We start from the raw sequence: 20083 nt of genomic DNA, 5'->3' as shown, positions 1-20083 counted from the left end.
GTACCTGGGTACATTTGACACTGCAGCATCAAACACCAGTGTTTACCAGTGTTGCCAGTGTTTTAGCTCAGTCTGTTCTGTCATATTTACCGCTATTTAAAATGAGCTGCTTCCGCTACTGACTTCAAGTAATCCGGAAGTATAGCCAACTTTTATGTTTACAAACTTTCTGGAATGTCAATCCGTATGGCAGGCAAAATTTCTTAGCAACACCCCCAGATCAGCCAAAAACTGAATTACCAGTGAAATGTTTCAAAAATCACTAATAAAATCTGGAAAAAAATCACAAAATGCACAAAAAATGTGCTCCAGGGTGCTACTATACCTGCTCATATCCCCACAGCAGCGGGGGGCTTTTCGACCACTTGTGCCTTTACCAACATGGTGATTGGCTCTTTTTAGTAAAGGGTACAACTTCCCCTAATACAGATGCCATGTTGAGCATTACGAGCTACGAGCTGTTTAAATTTAACCATTCATCTGTCTAATCTTCCTATTATACTGTTTCTAATACAATTCAATTCCATTCACTATTCAGGCAAAAGCATTTGCTTACATGTATAACTGTACTTTGCATAGTGTACATTTTTATTTTGAAGTACAAAATACCAAAATACAGCAAGCAGACTAAGTAGTTAATATTAGCAGCATTTACCAAATGCTTCTGACTACAAAGCTTTTTATATATATATCATTGCTGTCCAAAGAAAAACATGTATGTTTTCTGTCATTTTAACACAGCAGTTCTTCTTTATATTGTGTGAAAACTTTATGATGATTGGACCAAGAGAAATGCCCTAAAATCAATTAAAATAAAATCTCTTTACATTAACTTACATTAAAAGTTATGGTCATTTTTGCCCATTTTGGAGATACTTGTTTTTCTTTGGACAGCGATGATACGTGTGTGTGTGTGGGGGGGGGGTATATATGTGTGTGTGTGTGTGTATATAGATAGATAGATAGATAGATAGATAGATAGATAGATAGATAGATAGAGAGAGAGAGAGAGATAGACAGACAGACATACAGACAGACAGACAGAGAGAGAGAGAGATAGATAGATAGATAGATAGATAACATTATACAGCAAGAACTATTCACCCCACCAGAATTCTAACCAAAGTGTACAGGATGATTTCAGAACTTATAAAACAGCAAATAGAGGAACATGCAGGCACATTCGCACATAGAGCCTCGCTTTTGTAACATGCAGAGACACACTGCGCCCCTCACTCTTCAGCGAGCTGAGCAGCGCTGCCCCTGGAAGCTGAGTTATTTAAAGCCAGCGCTCTCCTCCAACTGAGTGATTATGTGCTGTTGAATTAAACATCACAGGCCTGAGCCTCTGGCTCCTACAGAAGCAGCGCTGCTGCCGTGCGCACTCTCGGCCCCGTCCCGTTCCTCAAAAGTTGCACTCGTGCACTCCACACTCTCTCTCTCTCACTCACACTCTCTCTCTCTCTCTCTCACACGCTCATCTGGAACTAGAGAAGGTCAGAGCTGTGAACTAAAGAGAGCGAGAGGAGCGCATCAAAGTCAAGGAAAGAGCTGAGAGGGAGCTTTCAGGTGGAAAGGTGCAGAGGTCAAGTGGAAGTCCATTTCGTCCACTAAGGCATAAAGTGAAGGGGCTGTCAGATGGTCTTTCGCAGAGAGGCCCACATGCCTCCAAAAGAGCGTCCCGAGAGTGAGGATTTACACATACACACACACACACACACATCCTGCTGTGCCCACAGCTTTACTTCTTGGAAAGCATGGGGGAGGGGGCGGGGCAGAGAGGGGGGGTGTTTATGTGCTTGACTGTATGAGTACATGTAGCCTATATTTATATACAGACATTTGAGTGCATGCATGTTGTTGGGTGAACAGGCCATTTCACAGCAAGGATCCTGAAACAAGTGCATGCGTCTTGGGATTGGCTTGTCCGCAGGCGGCCGGCGGAGCCAGAGTGGTGGAAAAAGGAACACAAGGGCCTGACATCACACTCTTAACACACTGGATGTGCTCAGCAAAGCTCCGCACTCTTCCAAACACGCAAACAAAAACATACTCTTGCTCCACCACCCATAGTGCAGGTTCATACAGGGGGCTTTCTGCATCTTAGACAGCAGCCACAGGGTGTTTCCTTCACACCACCACTGTCGATGTGGAGTGTATGTATGTGTGGATCAAGAAAATAGTCCTGACTTTGTAAAGTGCTTTTTTAACCAAAGCAAAGCTTTCATTTTTTAACTGAAAGGGCAGAAAATTGTTTTATTTAATCAAGTTAGGTTTGAAAAATTCATAAAACAGATCTGAAATCTGATTGGCTGAGCCACAGGTGCTGTAAAATTCTCAATATGCAACATACGACTGCACATATCAACAGTTCTGTATTATTGTGCAAAATTGGAATAGTCCAGTGTCCTAATATCAAAGGGGAATTACTCTGATTTTGCAAAAAAAAACATAATTCAGTCGTTAAGGTGTAAACAAAGTCATTAAGAGTGTTTTGATGTGAAATGGCTCATTGTAGAGAATCAGATTTTTTGACAGTGGTGGTGTGAGGAACCAGGGGTCATGCAAAATCTAAAACGACCAGTGAACTTACACGTCTTCTAGGTTTTATTTGTAATGTTGGTCATCAAAACAATCTCTCAGGCATCAGACAACATATTTGTAACCATTTGTTGTGATAATATTCTGTAAGGTAAAACTTTGGATCAAACTATCACTGCCACTGTGAACAATTCTGACTCTCTAGAACTCTGAGTTTTTCCAGAACGTGCATTTCACAACAAAATGACTTTCTGTATTATGTTTTAATTATTTCATTAAGTAGAAATTTGAAACATCTGTGGAATTCCCCTTAAATGAACCACAGTGTTTGGAATTGTTTATTGTGGATATAAATAATACATTTTATTATTTATTGAACAATGCCATGTTTTAATATACTGTATTTTGTCACTTTGCAATATGTCTGTTGTTAAATCACTATAATGTACAGCCTCTCATGGCTTATTTCTTTATTACATATAGACAGTTACAGTGTTAATAGGGAGTTTGTCCCCCTTTGCTGCAGTAACAGCCTTTACTCTTTTGAAAGGCTTTACACTAGATATTGGAACATTGTTGTGAAGATTTGATTGCTTTCAGCCACAAGAGCATGTTGGGTGATAAGGTGCGGATCACAAACTCCACTTCAAGTCATCTCAAAGATATTCCATAGAGGTCAATCACCAGAGAATACCGTTCTACTGCAGCACAGCCCAATGCTGGGGGGTTTTGTACTCCTATAGTCAACACTTGACATAGGCATGGTGAACTTTGGCTGTTCCAGAGAGTTCCATTCTATTGGCAGTGCTTTTCTATGCAGATTAAGCTGTGTGTGCACAGTTGAATGCCTGTGTCAGCAGTAGGTGCACTTTAAAATGGTTGATAAAGTAACTAATTAGAAGAGCTGAATTGATCCTTTTAGACATGTAGTGTATGTATGACTTTGTGCCCTAATACTGTATAAAACAAGTACATCGCTGTCCATGTATGTTTTCGTGGCTGGGCAGTAATCTATAACTCAACCTGTCCACACACACATGCTCTCACGCAAACGCCTCTTGGTAATGAGAGGTAAAGCCCTCAAACAAAAGGAGGGAAGTTTTTGCGCCGCGTGCAGCACTGAGGCAATTGACCTTGAAATGAACAGCAGCATTGGGGGACAGCGAGCTATGAGTACATTTAAAAGCTGGGCCTGGGTGCCAGAGGCCAGCCTGCTGCCTAATGACAGATACACAGGACCATCCATCACCATGGCACAGTCAGGGCAAGCGCCAGGGCAGGGCCTTAATCACCTCTATCACACACACACACACTCTTTCACATACATATAGACTTACTCTGTATCACTCATTCTCTTAAAGGGGAATTCGACCCATTTTTCAAAAAATCTGCATAATTCAATCATTGAGATATAAACAAAGTCATTCAGAGTGGTTTGATGTGAAAATGTAAAATTTAGAGAAACTTTCTCACTCAGATTTCTTTATAGTGGTACTGATAGGAACCAGGGGTCCCCATGTCTACAACGCCAATATGACTATTTGCTGTGCAGAATGACCAACAAACTTTCATGTCTTTTGAGTTTTTATATGTAATGTTAATGCTAAATTAGTTATAAATCAGAAAAAAGAAAAAAGATATTTTGTCTTACAACACTCTGCATTTACCGCTCCACAAATGGGTTAAAGAATACGTTTTAGGCCAAAGTCTTACTCTTTATTTACTGAATGTAATATATAGAACATGATTTAAAAATTAAAACATAAAATGTGTCTTGTGCATAAATTATAGCACATATGTTATGTTATATTTTTCTGGTAAGTACATATATAGAAACTGAAACTGTCCACTAAAATGTGCAGAAAAAATGCCATGTTTGTGTGCGCTCTCTGTAGAGGAGGTGTCAACTTATTTTCACTTAGAGAATCACCATAACATGCCATTTGACCAGGGGTGTTCAAACTTTTGCATGCGGCACTATATGCATATATGCATACACCCACATACATATGCTAAAATTCCCCTCACACACTCATTAGCCTGAGCAGACACGCTTTTCCTCCCGCACACGACCATTCTGAGGGATTTGAACCTGCTGTGTGCACCTCTCGTCCATATGACGTATTCCTCTAGCGCTCACCCTGACTCTCGCCTCAGATCGCAATATCAAAACACCATGCTGGATAAAGAAAAACACATTTGTAACAACATATAAAAAAGTGCTGCGCTTTGTATAAGGTGGGCTGAGGGAGATGGGTGGGCGCGTAACAGCCGGCAGGGATGTTCCTTCACCAGGCTCGGCACGAATGAGTCAGAGGATCTCTCTCCCCATGCTTATTTCCCAGCATGCTCCAGGGCTGTGCTTCCCAACCAAGCACGAGGTTTGGCCGTGCTTTTTGTGGGCTTGTGTTTTGAAGCTTCTGGCTGGTACTTATCAGAGAAGAGCATGGGCTTCTGTTTCTCCAGGCTCTCTCAAGTTACATCCTACACGGGGGGCCTCACCCACCCAAAGTTTAATAAATGCTAAACACAGTAAAACTGTTCACTATACGAAGGGGGGAAATCTTTAAACTGCTAAAGTGTCTATAAAAAATGGAAATAAATTGAAAATAAATAAATAAATGTATAAATACAAATAAAATAAATTATTGTGTCCCTAATTAGTATTAACATATCATTACTGTCATAACAAAAAATTACTAGGGATCAAAATTTTGGCCACCAAGAAAAGAACTGAAAAATTCACTGTTCATATTGATCAAGTGGGGATACAACACAAAGAAGTGCTACGTTATAGGTTTGATACCTTTTGAAGACATGATATCCCACATGATAAACAGAATGCAGCAAGCAGAAAGGAGAGTCCCTGTAAGCACGCTAATACTATCTGTAGCATCAGTTTTTAAATAACGAAAAAATTCAGTGCCTGCGTGCAAAGAAAATCTGTAAAGGTTTATTTTATGAACTGTTTTCATTTATTGTCAGCTCATTTTTGTCCTATTGAACGCACTTTATCAATAATAAAGTATAATATTGGGAAAAAAAACCATTAAAAATAACAAAAAAAGACATAAAAAATGTCTTGCTTTCAGGATTTTGGTTTTCAACCAGGAGTGTCTTAAATTTGTCCTGAATAGACCAATAAAAATAGTCCAAATTACTTGGGATAATTTGCTTATCATATTAATATTAAAAACATTTTTTGTTTAGGTTAAAATTTCACACTTACAAGGTTTTGTTGGTGGCATTTCCACAATATAATAGCATTTCTGTTTGTTTAATTTTTTGTAAGTAAAATCATCAGTGATGATCTTCAGAAGTTTTTTATATATATATATATATATATATATATATATATATATAAAACTATATTTATATGTTTAGGGCCCCTTTGGTGGCATGAGGACCCTCAGCAACTGCTTAAACTGCTTATAACAAGAAACAGCCCTGGCTGTCTTGCTGATGCCCTCCTCTCTCTCTCTCTCTCTCTCTCTCTCTCTCTCTGTCTCTTTCTCTCGCTCTCTCTCTCTCTCTCTCTCTCTCTCCCTCTCTCTCAAGCCCAGGCCGGTCTGGCTTAATTAACATCCGTTCAGGCTAATGGTGTTCTTATCGTCCCTGAGAGTGCTGAGCTCTGCTCGTTAACCGCAGAGCTTTTGTCATCTGTGACGGTTATCTGAGATGTGCTGGAGCTCAGCTGTTCTGAGGTCAAAGGTGCTTACTTTTGGGGAAATCCACCTCTGCTCAAGAGCACCTCGGGTCACTGAAGCGAGGGTCAGCGCGAGGCGAATGTGCCTGGAATCACTCGACCCATCTGCACGTGGCTACAGATACACAGACGTCCCACTAGCATGAGAATGTGTAGGTAGAACAGAGAGGCAGTGTCATATTCTTCAGCATGAACACTAACCTTTAGCCCTTTTCCTCCATTAATATCTGTTTCAGAGTCTGCATAACAGGCCACACTAGAATCATGGAATTTAGTGCTATATTCCTATTGTGTTCAAGGGAGTAAAACCAAAGCCAAAGTGAGCTAAACATGTTGCTTCAACACTGCACTTCTCACTGTCATCTGTGATGGGTATCTGAGGTGTGCAGGAGCTCAGGTGTTCTGCGATCAGAGGGGCTTACTTGTGGGCAAATCCACCTCTGGCAAGGGTTACTGATGCAAGGGTCATCGAAAGGCACTCCAGCATGCTGCTAGGAGTCAGACTAGCATTACAGTTTGTGTAAGCAGAACAAAGAGTCAGCGTGGTGTGCTTCTGCAGGAACAAGGCCTTGAACAGGGTCTGCATAGCAGGCCAGGTACGAATCCTGGAAATTAGAGTTATATTTTTGCATACAAGGCATTCAATAAAACCAAAGCCAAAGTGAACTGAATTTGTAGCTTCTACAGTGCTCCTCCACCCATCATCACTGAGATCTGCTGAAGTTCAGCTGGGGTTAGAGGGGCTTACTTGAAGGGCAATCCACCTTTATTCAAGAGCAGCTCAGGTCACTGAAGGTCGGGTCAGCGAGAGGCGAATGGGCCTGGAATCACTCAACTTCTCTGCATGCTGCTAGAAGACTAACTAGCACTACAGTTGGTGTAGCCAGAACAATGATTCAATGTCATGTCCTTCTGCAGGAGCACGTTTTGTCATTGAATATCTGTTTTATGGTCCAGGCCAGACTAGAATCCTGGACATCAGTGCTATAACCCTGTTGTATTCATAGAAGTAGAACCGAAAATGAGCTGAACATGTTGCTTTGACAATGCTCATCTACTCGTCATCTGTGAGGAATATCTGAGACATGCTGGAGCTCAACTGTTCTATGGTCCAAGGGGCTTAGTTGTCAAGAAATCCACCTCTGCACAGGAGCAGCGAGGGTCACTGAAGTGAGGGTCAGTGAGAGGCCAATGGGCCTGGAATCACTTGACCAATCTGCACATGGCTACAGATACACAGAGGTCTGACTAGCATTACACTGTGTGTAGGCAGAACAGATGCTTCTGCAGGAACACTAATGTTTAGCACAGGTTTTCAATAAATATCGGTTTCAGGGTCTGCGTACCAGGCCAGGCTAGAATCCTGGAGATCAGTGTTTTATTCCTATTATATTCAAAGGAAAAGAACCAAAGTCAAAGTGAACTGTACACGTTGTTTCCACAGTGTTCTTCCTCCTGTCCTCTATTAAGAGTATTTGAGATATGCTGGAGCTCAGTTGTTCTTGGGTCAGAGGGACCTACCTTTGGGGAAATCCACTTCTATTTAAGAACAGTGCGGGTCACTGATGTAAGGGTCAGTGAGAAGTGAATGAGCCTGGAATCACTGGATTTCTCTGAATGCTACTAGAAGTCTGAGTAGCAAAGGACTCCTGCTAATGGAATGCTAATCCTTAAGCATGTTTTTTTAGCATGTTTTTTTTCCTCAATGAATTAGTGCTAAATTCCTAATTCGCTGAAGAAGAAAACACCCAGACCGAAGGTGAGCTGAGTATGTTGCTTCGAGAATGCGCTTCTAAATAGTGCTAATTCTCATTCATTCTCACTCAAGTGCTATTTGGGCTTTGTGCCTCACCCACACACAGCATATCAAGCCATTTAAATCAGATATAGACTCATTCACTTTGCTTTGCTTGTCTTTGGTGTCTAGAGTTGTGCTGATACTGGCTGGAGGGAGGCCACGGCAGCGCTAATGACCCTGAAGCTAATGCAAGTGGATATTTATAGCACTCTGGGCTAGCTGCAGGCCAGGACTCATGGCCACGTTGGCAGAACATGTGTGGGCGTTCAGGAGCCAGTTGCCAGGCTACCACTTTGCCTCCAGGTTTGCTCTATGTGTAGTTGTGCACTGGAAGAATGAATGCTCTTCTTTGCTTGTACTTAGCACATTAGCATACAGCGCAAACACAAGGCAGCATCGCCAGTTATTTAAATTGAACTATTGCAGCGGACTTTTATAAAGTGACAACACTTGCTGCAGTCTCCCATTCAGTGCAGCCCAGGGTAGCTGATTTTGTGTTGTTGCAAATTACAGTGCGATAACGCAGAAGTGTGGAGTCAGGGCCGAAGAGCCGAAGAGCAACGGCCACGCCGCCCGCCGTGCACCATCCCGGGGGGCATTTAGCATAAGGTGCTGATTTCTAATGAATGTCTTTAATAATGAAAAATGCCACTTGCGCAATAGCTGGAGCCTGCACACTCTGCAACTCTATACTGACCTCAAACCCCCCTTGGCCTGGAAGCAGGCCCTGGACGTTGTCGGGGGAAGCACCACTCAACCCAGCCCAGAGAATGCACTCCGCTATTAATCAATACCGTAATGAGATCTCATTTTCTCCACAAAATAATATCCAGGCAAAAGTTTCCCCTTCAGTGCCTTCCTGTATTTTGAGCAAAGCCCTGTGGATATTACACAAAGGAGAAAAGAGAGTGGGCTTGCAGGAAATTAAATTATATTAGCGGCCTGATTTATACAACACTCTACAATTTGGCTATGTTGTTTTGCTATGAGGGGGGGGGAGAAAAGGTTAAGTGTGTGTATAAAAAGCACTCTGGAGAGAGAGAGAGAAAGAGAGAGGGAGGCCAAGTGTGCAAGCCTTAGACGTCACACGCTTTTGGCTCCCTTGGATTTACAGCAGATAACAGATTCATGCTACTAAAGCACAGCCCCACAGATTACTTGTATTCGGATTGGTTGTAATTCTGCCAACTGCACATTGTAAAACAGGGACGAATATGTCTGTGCCACTGGGAACAAAAAGCAGTGAGAGTGAATGTGCATGTATGTGTTATGGTTGTACAGTGTGTCCTTTGTAGGTTGTTATTACGATATTGGTTTCTGCACTACTGATATCGCAGAAGGCTGCAGTACAAAAATGAGCCCCCCAAACCAATCACAGATACTCTTTGATGAGGTTCTATGGTGTTTTCAGTAGGGATGTGTGATCGGAAGTGGATGATTTTTGCTCCAAACATATTTTAGTCAATCTGCTGTGATTTTATATGAGTATTGTGAGACGTGACATGGCATAGCATAATCCTACATGACTTATGGTGCAAAATAGTCAAATGTATGATGAAGTGTGTATGATTACTAGCAATGTATCCATGTATTTGATTCATGTAATGAATAGCTATAGTAATGCAGGGAGAGCACAGCCAGAAGATTTGCAATAAGGGCTTTTAAGCAGACACTCTTAAAAAGATGTTTCTTCTGAGGTTCTTTAGTAAAGACAGTGGTTCTACATAGAATCATGACCATTCAAATAACCCTGTGCATGCTTAAATGGTTGTTTGCATGGTGAAATGCTTCTGCAGATTGATGGAGAATGTGTTTATATATAGTTCTATATAGAACCAAAAAGGGTTCTTCTGTTGTGATGATGTCAAGCTTGTAACAATAGAAAAACTTTTTTGGTGCTATAAAGAACCATTTTCGAAAAGATTCCATATAGAACTATATATATAACACATTCTCCATCAATCTGAAGAACCATTTTATAATGCGAAGAACCATTCAAGCATGCAAATGGCTCTATATTGAACCACTGTCTTTACTAAAGAACTCATCTTTTTTACTCAGAAGAAATCATAATTAATTTTGACATTACTATGTGTGTGTGTGTGTGTGTGTGTGTGTGTGTGTCTATTTTCCAACCTCTCTTTTTCATTTAGCTCATTAGTTCCCAACCCTGGTCCTAGAGTACCCTCTACCTTGCACATTGGAGTGTTTAGGGCAGGGTTACTCCAGGACAAGGGTTGGGAACCTCTGCTTTTAACAGGCTGTTTTTGGTACTGTGCATCTAAGACTGATATATGTAAATGTCTGATTGGCCTCCCTTTATTGTGCCTCATTCAAAAGCAGCGCAGGCTGAAACACTCTTTATAACTTCATTGTGAATGGGCAGACTAAACTGCTGTAGGCTGAATAGGCAGATATGTGTAGAAGTGTTGGTCTTTGTCACATCACAAAAAACAGTGAACTCAGCTTCCACATATGGACTGTTTAGACGGGGGAGTGAATGATATGCTTAGAAACTTTAGCAATGTTTACGCTCCAAATGAAACTGCTTTATTTCAAAAAAGCACAGACAACCCAGCCATTTTCTGTGATATGGGTCTTTTAAGACCCTTGAGGTATATAAAGTATATCCATAAAATATACACAAGTATTAGAAAATAGCAGTTTAAACCAATGAGTGACCAAAAGAAAATCAAGGCATTCATTTTAATAAAATGATTTACAAATGTAAATAATTACTCAGGTTAAAATAATGCAGGTCAGTGTTGTGACATGAAGCGTACTGGAAATTGTAAAAGCAACATGATATTTAGTCTGTATCGTGCAGCCTTGGTATGTGTGTGTGTGTGTGTGTGTGTGTGTGTGTGTGTGTGTGTGTGTGTGTGTGTGTGTGTGTGCGCGTGTGTGTGTGAGAGTGTGTAAATATGTGTAGGGTGAAGATAGTGAGTCAGTATGCAGGTATGCATGAATGTGTAGGAGGTTATGTGTATATGTGTCTGTTTTTAGAGAGGACATCTGTTCTGCTTCACCTGTTTCAGTGAGTAACTGGTGGGTGCATATATTAAAAGTCTTTCTGCAAGTCCTTTTTCACAAGTACATGAAAGTGGTAAAAAAGTGCCAGAAAGGATTCTTTGGAGTAGAAGACCCACTTCTATTCCAGAGTTCCCTAAAGAACCTATAAGTGGATGGTTCTTTATAGAACCCTTTTTGTAAATGTGATGTATGAGTGGGAAGAAGTTTAAAGTACTTCCACATGCTCTGCAAAAGGTGATATCTTGGCAAGTGACATCAAATCAGTTGTAATTATCTAGCATTTCTCACTTTGAGATTTTAGTCAAAGTGTCAGATTCCACTGGCAGACAGCTTTGCTTATTTCAAGAAATAACACTTAAAACAATCGAAATTATCTACAAATAGAATAAGACACTTTCACTTGATAAAACTGCTTGAAACAGTTTTTAAGTTTAGAAATAATTAAAATAGTCTTAGAATTTTCTCACCACAAACTCAAAATGAAAATTATTATATGTTTTAAGTAAATTTAAGATGATTTCACTTGTCAATATATATTTTGCAGTGAAAATCATTTAGGAACCTATGATATCCTTTGATGTTCCACTTATGATGTTTATGTTAAGTTTTATGTACCAAAATAGTCCTAATTCATGTTTCTAACCTCCATTTAGCCCTTAGTATTAGACAGGTTGTTTTTCTTACTGTGTCTACTGCTATAGGCAAAGGACTGATATATATTCTCTGTTCTGATTGGCTGCCCAGTTGTGGTTGAATGAATTGTGCTTCATTCAAAAGACAGTCTAGACGGAGACACTACTTATAACGTCAGTGTTAATGGGTAGAGCTAAACTGCTGCAGGCTGAATAGGCAGGTATTTAATTCATGATTTGTGATGTCACAAAAACGAACGCATTTACAAATATCTACATATTCAGTCTACAGCTGCCTAGACATTTATTAGTTATACGGAGTGTTTCAGCCTGGACTGCTTTTGAAATAAGGCTCAAAACAGTGCAGCCAATCAGAACGGAGATCACTTACATATGTCTTAAAAGCACAGCTTGTTTAATGCAAAGTGATAGCATTAAGTACTAAGTGGAGAGGTTGAAAATGATTATGTAAAAATTAATTATATCTGTTCTAGGTATAAAAACTTATGCAAATGTTGTAAGTGGAGCTCAAGGGGGAAAGTAAAATACAAGAAAAATGTACAGTAGTGCTTGCAAGTTTGTGAACCCTTTAGAATTTTCTATATTTCTGCATAAATTTAAACCCAAAACTTCATTAGATTCTTCAGATTTTCACACAAGACCAAAATAGGTCTTATTGGTTTAAATGAGAAGCGTTAAGACTGGAAAAAGGAAAACACTGCATTCCAGCATAAAAACCTTATCCCATCTGTGAAACACGGTGGTGGTAGTATCATGGTTTGGGCCTGTTTTGCTGCATCTGGGCCAGGATGGGCTGCCATCATTGATGGAACAATGAACTCTGAATTATACCAGCAAATTCTAAAGGAAAATGTCAGGACATCTGTCCATGAGCTGAAACTCAAGAGAACGTGGGTCATGCAGCAAGACAACGACCCTAAGCACACAAGTCGTTCCATCAATAATGGTTATAGAAAGTTTATGTTTTGGAGTGGCCAGGTCAAAGTCCTGACCTTAATCTTAAAGAAACGTTGTGGAAGGACCTGAAGCAAGCAGTTCATATGAGACAACCCACATAACGGAGCTGAAGCTGTTTTGTACGGAGGAATGGCCTAAAATTCCACCAAGCCGATGTGCCGAACTAATCAACAGTAACCGGAAACATTTAGTTGCAGTTATTGCTGCTCAAGGGGGTCACACCAGATACTGAAAACAAAGGTTCACATACTTTTGCCCCTCACAGATCTGTAATATTGGATCATTTTCCCAATGAGTAATAATTTTGTCTCATTTATTTAATTTGGTTTTCTTTATCTACTATTAGGACTTGTATGAGAATCTAATGAAGTTTTAGGTCAAATTTTTGCTGAAATATAGAAAATTCTAAAGGCTTCACAAACTTTCGAGCACCACTGTAGGATAGTCAAGAGGCTTTCATGGCCCCTTTAAGAGTATAAGCTTACATCCATCCATTCCATGTCTGTATCATGTCGGCATCCGTCTGTATGCTTGTCTGTGTCTGTGAGCGTGTTGGTGCCCATTTGCATGCGTTCTCTGGGGTTTTGCCTGATCCTCTCGTGCTAGTTAAGGATTGAGGGCACTGCCTTGGTGATTAGCACAGCTGGCCATGCCATATGGGGGCATGATGCTGTGAACACAGCAGCAGTGCCTGACTGGCCACTTCACTGACCACAAAGCACCTCGGCACAGACGCAGCAGTGCAGACTGGCGCTAACCACAACCAACTTGTCCGGCACTTACCCGCCATCTACATGAAAGAGAATAGCACACTATGCCCCCGCTTTAAAAAAGGCCCCTTTGAAGAGAGAAGAAGGTCCTTTTTGAAGAGATTTCCTTTGGATTTGAATTTTAGATCAAATCTTTTCTCTTTAATCCATTGTAGGTGCTGTTCAAACACCTTGACACTTTCCCTGTGAATATCAAGGACTTTTCGGAAGAGGCGCTCAAGTCACAAGTGCATGTGGTGAATTAAAGAAATGTTTGATTCTAAGAACTCCCGAGTTCAGCTGTTAAATTTGCGCCGGCGCCCTTATCCTGTCTGCGGTTTGATCCCTCCCCCCAACCCCGTCAGTCTGAGGTCATTCTAGTGAATGCTGTGCGCGTTAGAAGCTTCTTTGAGATTATGGTGTGAACTCGTCTTAAAGACAGTCTGTAGGACTCTTTGGTCTCTGCTCAGATCATCCGTCTGGATCCACTTTCAGAGAGTGATAAAAGGTGTCGGTGAATGGCTTCTATAAGTAGTCTGATGAATGGACTGGAGATTGTTTTTTGCGTGTCTTAGAGAGTAATTGCGCATAGAGACAGGTGTGGTTGCCATGGTTTTCAGTGTTGTTCATAGCTGTATCATTACCTCTCTTTGTGTTTTACACAAAGCTCACGTCTCCTTTTCAAGCTACACTTGTAGTGTTATTAGTTTGTGCAGGGTGTGCAGTAGTATTTGTGCACTATATGGCCAAAAGTATGTGGACACCTCTCCTAATTATTGAGTTCAGGTGGTTCTCCATAGATAAACTTTGGCAGTAGAATGGGTCGTACTGAAGAGCCCAGTGACTTTAAACATGTTGTAGGATGCCACCTTTGCAGTCAGTTTGTGAAATTTATATGGTCTGCCCTGGTCAACCGTAAGTGCTATCATTGAGAAATGGAAGTAAGTCACAGAGCAGGGTCGCCAAGTGCTGAAACACTTAAAAATTGCCTATCCTTTGTTGAATCCCTCAATATCAGCATAATAACTATGCGTTGGGAGCTTTTTGAAATGGATTTCCATGGATAAACAGCTGCTTACAAGCTGTGAATGCCAATCACCACTGGACTCCAGAGCTATATATATATGTGATGGTCAGGTGCCTCCATGCTTTAAATTCTTAACTTTGAATAGAAGTTAAGGGAACAAGTTTTTTTTTTCCAGGAAGTTCTGTTGGTCCATTCGTCATGAAATTGGTGTGATTAAATGATTAAGACGTAAACAGAGTCATTCAGAGTGGTCTGATGTGAAATGTTCCATTCTAGACAAACTTGCTGAGTCAAAATTGTTCACAGTGGTGGTGATAAGAACCAGACGCCTGAAGGGTTTAACACCTCTAAAGGCTTCCTTCATTACAAATACAATGGCTGATGCCTGAGACAATGAGTGCATCTTATGCACTCAATAATCCGATCATAATCAGATTTCTGCAATTGTCTGATTATTTAAAAGGTCATGTAAACAGCATACTCTGATTTCTTAGATCAGATTAGGGTCTAGAAATAAAGAGAGCTGGATTTTAGCTCTGTAATCAGATTTCTCAGTGCATGTAAACTCTTACTCAGATTTCTTTCGAATTTCTCAGTCTGCGCATGCGCAAAAACAGACCGTGGTACCGGAAATAAGCAAGCATAATTTGCTGCAAGATGGCAGCAAAACACTTTTGGAGTGATGCTGTAACCAACTACATGGTTGACGAGATGAAGGTTTTAAATATTCTTTATTTTCAGATAAATTGATTCAATGTTTGAAAAGTTGGAAGTTTTATGTTATGTTTATGTCACGTCTTTTTCTGTAAGCTTATTGGCTGGTTGCAAAGCAGAAATCCGATTACTGCCTGACTCATGTAGACCTGGAGTTTCCCTATTATCTGATTACTCAAGTGCATGTAAATACGTTAATGGGATTACTGACAAAACCTGATTTCTGCAGTTGTCGTATTTTTAAGTGCATGTAAACGCGTTCATTGTTTAATCATAGTTTTGAAAAAAGTTTTTTTACATATTTTTAAAAATAATGCAGGGTGGAGAGGTACATGCAGGGCGTTTTAGGGCAAAATAGTTTCCAAAGGATTTTTTTTTCCAGTTTACCACTATCATCAACATAATATATAAAAAATCAGAAGACATATGTAGGTTCACTGGTCATACTGAATACCAAAAGAAAAGTACAGAAAATCTGATTCTGTAAGTTTTAGTAGTTTCTCTACAATGAACTGTTTTGCATCAAAGCTCTCTGAATGAATCCTTATGACTAAAATATGCAAAAATTGTGAAATTCCTTTTTAACCTCAGTAACCAAATAGAGATAGTTTTGCCCTTTCAGTCTAGAAAATGAAACATTTTGCTGGTATTTTATCCCTGTTTTAATCTGGCTTTTATACACAGTCTTGACTTTTTTCCTAAAATTGTATGAAAACAAGCTCCCATGTGTGTACAGTAGAGCAGTGGGCAGTAGGGATGGTCCAGTCAGTGGTCACTGCTTAGATTAATGGTGCAAGCTGAGAGGCAGCCCAGCCCAGCAGCCCCTTGATTTATTCACCACTTACCACTGATGAAGCTTCAAACAGCACACGCACTCATGTTGGCAGTGCATTTTTCTTTATCAGGGCCTGTATGTGTTCACATGGGTCTGCAAGCCCACATTTCTGTGTGTGGGCAGTGGTCAACCAGGGGTTTTATCTCTGCAAACGTGTGTGTTTTCTGTAAAGTTAAAGGGGTTTGCTCTGGTGCGAGTGTAGTGTGAGTGTGGTAATGAGCATGATCACACTGCCAGTGTGGGACTGTTCTTAATGCAGCTGTTTACACTGCCCTATAACAAAGATATTCATGATTACGGAATGGAATTGATGCTGTTCGCAAGGGTTCGATGTGCTTTCAGACTGCAGCTATTATTCATAAGCTGTCAATTTAGGAAATTTATCCAGCTAACACTTGCTGCATTGAGACTCATTGTAAGTAGGAGAATGCAGTGGAGTGCATCGCCCCTGTGTGAAGGTGAATATGACCTCGTTAGAGGAGGGCAGAGGTGCTCTGGTGCAGCATGCACAAAAACCACAGAAACACGCACATGCACAAATGAACTGTTTTGTCAGAGCTGCTAAGGGTCTACTGCAGCTCTGTGGAGTGTCTGTATTAGAGCTATAATGAGTGCTATAATATAATGTAATATAAATAATAAAGCATAATATGTCTGTACAGTATATACAATACTGAATTTCAGTTTTAGCAGTACGTTCTTAGCAAAAAGGGTTCTTTATAGTCCAAAAAGCTCTAGAATGTATAACATTGTATAAATGTTGACAGTAGCTATAAAATGCAATTTCCACCTGTTAGATTTTCCACTGAATTTTCATCTTTGTAGGTGGTCAAGCAGGTTAACGTTTATAAATATGTTTTTTTATTGTGTTTAAACACTGCAAAAATGTCATGAAATGATCTTAAATCTAGTCAATATATCTAATATTTCCCATTTTGAGGTGGATGTGCACTGATTATAAGATTATCTAGTTTATTTTACTTGTTTTAGGTTATTTTATTAAGTAAAATTATTATTTTACTATAGTGGCAGATAATTTAGGTGGTTTCAAGCACATTTCTTAAAACAAGCAAAATAATCTGCCAATATAGTGAGATCGATTTACTTAATAAAATCATTTAAAACAAGTAAACATGTCTGGAAGTAACATTTAATATATAACATTTAATATAATCTAAATATTAAATTTATTATCCAGATTTGAGATAATTTTACTTGACAAGATGCAGTGAAGCTATTTTTACTTTGGCAGTTGTACAGAAGTTCTTGATATGAAGAAAGCTGCAGTTGTGCTGTCCGTTTAATCTTGGCACTGCCGTCTTTGTGGAGAGGTGTGAATTGTTTTCACAGCAGGGGGTTCTTACCCCCCCTTCACCCCTCATTGCTCACTAGCAGCTCAACACAGAGTCACAACAGCCAACAGTGTCCTAGTTAATCTGATAGTTAAAGGGTGAAAATGTTTTATTTGATTGTTTTAATTAAATAATCTAAATTAAATAATTTAATTAAATAAAGATTTTCAATTTAAACAAATAGATTTTCATTCCACCAGTGAAATGGCCAATAGAGGGCTTGTAGAAAGAGGTTAAAGAATCATATATGCCTTCAACAGGTTTTCCATCATGTGAAAAACAATTTAACCTTGCATTCAAATGTTACCTTGAGTGTTCACAGTTCTATATGTAACCAATGTGTTTACAAAAGAGCTTTTTTAGGGTTTATTGATAGATGTTTGTATATTTGATATCTGTATATTTGTATATTGATATTTGATATATTTGATATTCGAAGACTGGGATATCCAAGACTGGGTGCTTCAGATTGTATTGAATGAACTGTTCAAAATACATAGAAGCTAAATAAATAATTTCCATGTTGAAATTTGGTTTCTGGTTAATTAATATTTATAATACTATGTAAGATCACCTTCAATTAGAGATGGAACCAATTTAATACCAGGTAAATAGCTCATTCTTAAGCTTAGTAACTGATCTGCAAGGGCAGATACTGACGACTTTAGTATCATTATCAGTGCCAGAAATTGTAGTCTGCAGTCATTTCTACCTACAGCACTATACGGTGAATGGTTGTATGTCATTTTAAGAGAAGATAATAGAACAAAATAGTCCAATCAAAACAATCTGTCAGGTAAGAGGAAGGCAAGAGTTCAATAACATATTAATGCAAAAAAATCACTGTGATATTTTTGTAGAATATCATAATGCTGAATTTCATCACTATTGCCCAAAACTAATGTGTGTGCGTGTGTGTGAGTTTGCATGTGTGAGACTGTGTCTCGCAGCCCCAGCAGTTCTTTACACAGTGGTAACATACCATACTGTCTCTATTCACTGTGCCAGAATGAGTTCCACTCTACCATCCTAGAGTGATCTAACAGCCTAACCTCTCTCTCTCTATTTCTCTCTCCCCTCCTTCTCTTTGACATCCCCCAGAACCCAGACATAGTCTTGGTGCACTACCTGAATGTTCCGGCCATAGAGGACTGTGGGAAACCATGTGGGCCCATCCTGTGCTCCATCAACACAGACAAGAAGGAGTGGGCAAAGTGGACGAAGGAGGAGCTCATTGGGCAGCTCAAGCCAATGTGTGAGTAGCGTCTCATGCACAGCTACACTGATCATTACCCTCTTTTTAGCTAAGTCACTAGATTTAAAATAGAGGCTTGTAAAATCTGAAGATGTCTGGGGTCCCCTTTTTGCTTTTGGTCATTTTAGAGCTGCCTGTTCTTGTCAAACTGTGCATGACTGGGTGCTTTTTTTTTAGATGCAAAACACCTCATAGAGCTTGCAATCACACTCTCACTCACTCATGTTTATCAGGCTGAAAGGGCTGTTATTAGCATTCAAATAGCTTTTGAGTGCATAATTGAAAGGGAGAAAACGGGTCAGCAAGATCTCACAAATGCATATACATTTGTAGAGATAAATTGTGCGTATTTGTAGTAAAAGGCCTGAAACAACACTAAACACACTGTTCACATGTAATAGCAGTATGACAACAACATTTTATCAGAGTAACAATACTTCAGCTGGGTTGTGGGAAGACCACAGACAAAAAAAAGCACCAGCGGTGCTCTTTGTCCTTGTTACGAGTAAATGTTGTGGCCTGCAGCATGTCCTGCAGGTTTGGCTATGGTCTGCCTCCATAGTGTTTGCTAAGCAGCTGATGCTTCAGTTTCAGCTCGGAAAACGTGGTCGGAGCATTTAAGGAACAGAAAATGTGTGATATATGCCACCTCCGCCTTCTCTCACCTCAGTTAGCACTTGCATGCCTCAGCCTCGTGTAGAGCTACATGCTCACTTGTAGCAGGACAAGGAAGTAATCTGCAGAACTAGCCATACCAAAGCACGGAGCTTGACCTTGACCCCCTGGGCCTCTCAGCGGGTTCCTGCTCTGAGACATCCCGCTGATCCAGGGTCGGTGGGTGCCTCCCGTCTGGCCCTTTTCTCTTCCTCAGCATTGGCGAACATGTGCTAGCTTCCAGTCAGTCAGTCAGTGGAGGAGGGCAGTGATGTATTGATTGATGCGAACGTGTAGGAGGAAGTGTGTCTGACTCACCAGAAATCCTTCACACATACGCTTCGGAATACTGCTGGAGTCTGCTTATAGTAAATGCACAGAGTGTGCGCCGGGATATGCTTATGTTTTATAAAAAGTGGTCTGGGGTCGCGGGGACATGCTTCTAATGAGAGCGGAATACAAACAGCATCGTATGACCGTGTTTGCTCGGAGTCTTGTAAGGACATGTCTCAATAGCTGACGAGATGCGTGGATCGTTTGAAGCAGGACATTGCTGTCAATGTAATGAATATATGAATCCACCTCCTTGCTGTCAGCACTTTTCGGAGGCAGGGAAAGCAGCAGCTGCGCGAATGCAGACGAACCTGCCCCGCATCCTAATCGCCGCGATCCCCCCTAAGAGCTTTTGTGGCAATCGCTTAAGTGCTCCCCCCTCTCACATTGACGTCAGGACACGGCATAAAAGATTGTGTTCATTACACCTGATGCCTCATCTACATCTGAACCATTCACAGTAATGCATGAAGTCG

The 20083-nt window shown here is 40.3% G+C and overlaps 1 protein-coding gene across 1 annotated transcript in view; it reads left to right on the top strand.

Moving 5' to 3' along the window:
* Positions 1–20083, top strand: part of camta1a (calmodulin binding transcription activator 1a) — a 586491-nt gene that overhangs the window by 487697 nt on the left and 78711 nt on the right. Inside the window, exon 7 of the mRNA XM_036591027.1 lies at positions 18467–18620. Within this exon, the coding sequence (XP_036446920.1) occupies positions 18467–18620 (154 nt within the window). The remainder of the gene's footprint in view (positions 1–18466; positions 18621–20083) is intronic.

The sequence above is a fragment of the Colossoma macropomum genome, unplaced genomic scaffold, assembly GCF_904425465.1.
Source record: "Colossoma macropomum unplaced genomic scaffold, Colossoma_macropomum, whole genome shotgun sequence".
NCBI lineage: Eukaryota > Metazoa > Chordata > Actinopteri > Characiformes > Serrasalmidae > Colossoma > Colossoma macropomum.
Note: the sequence above shows the minus strand (reverse complement) of the source record. Positions and strands in the feature narration are given on the sequence as shown.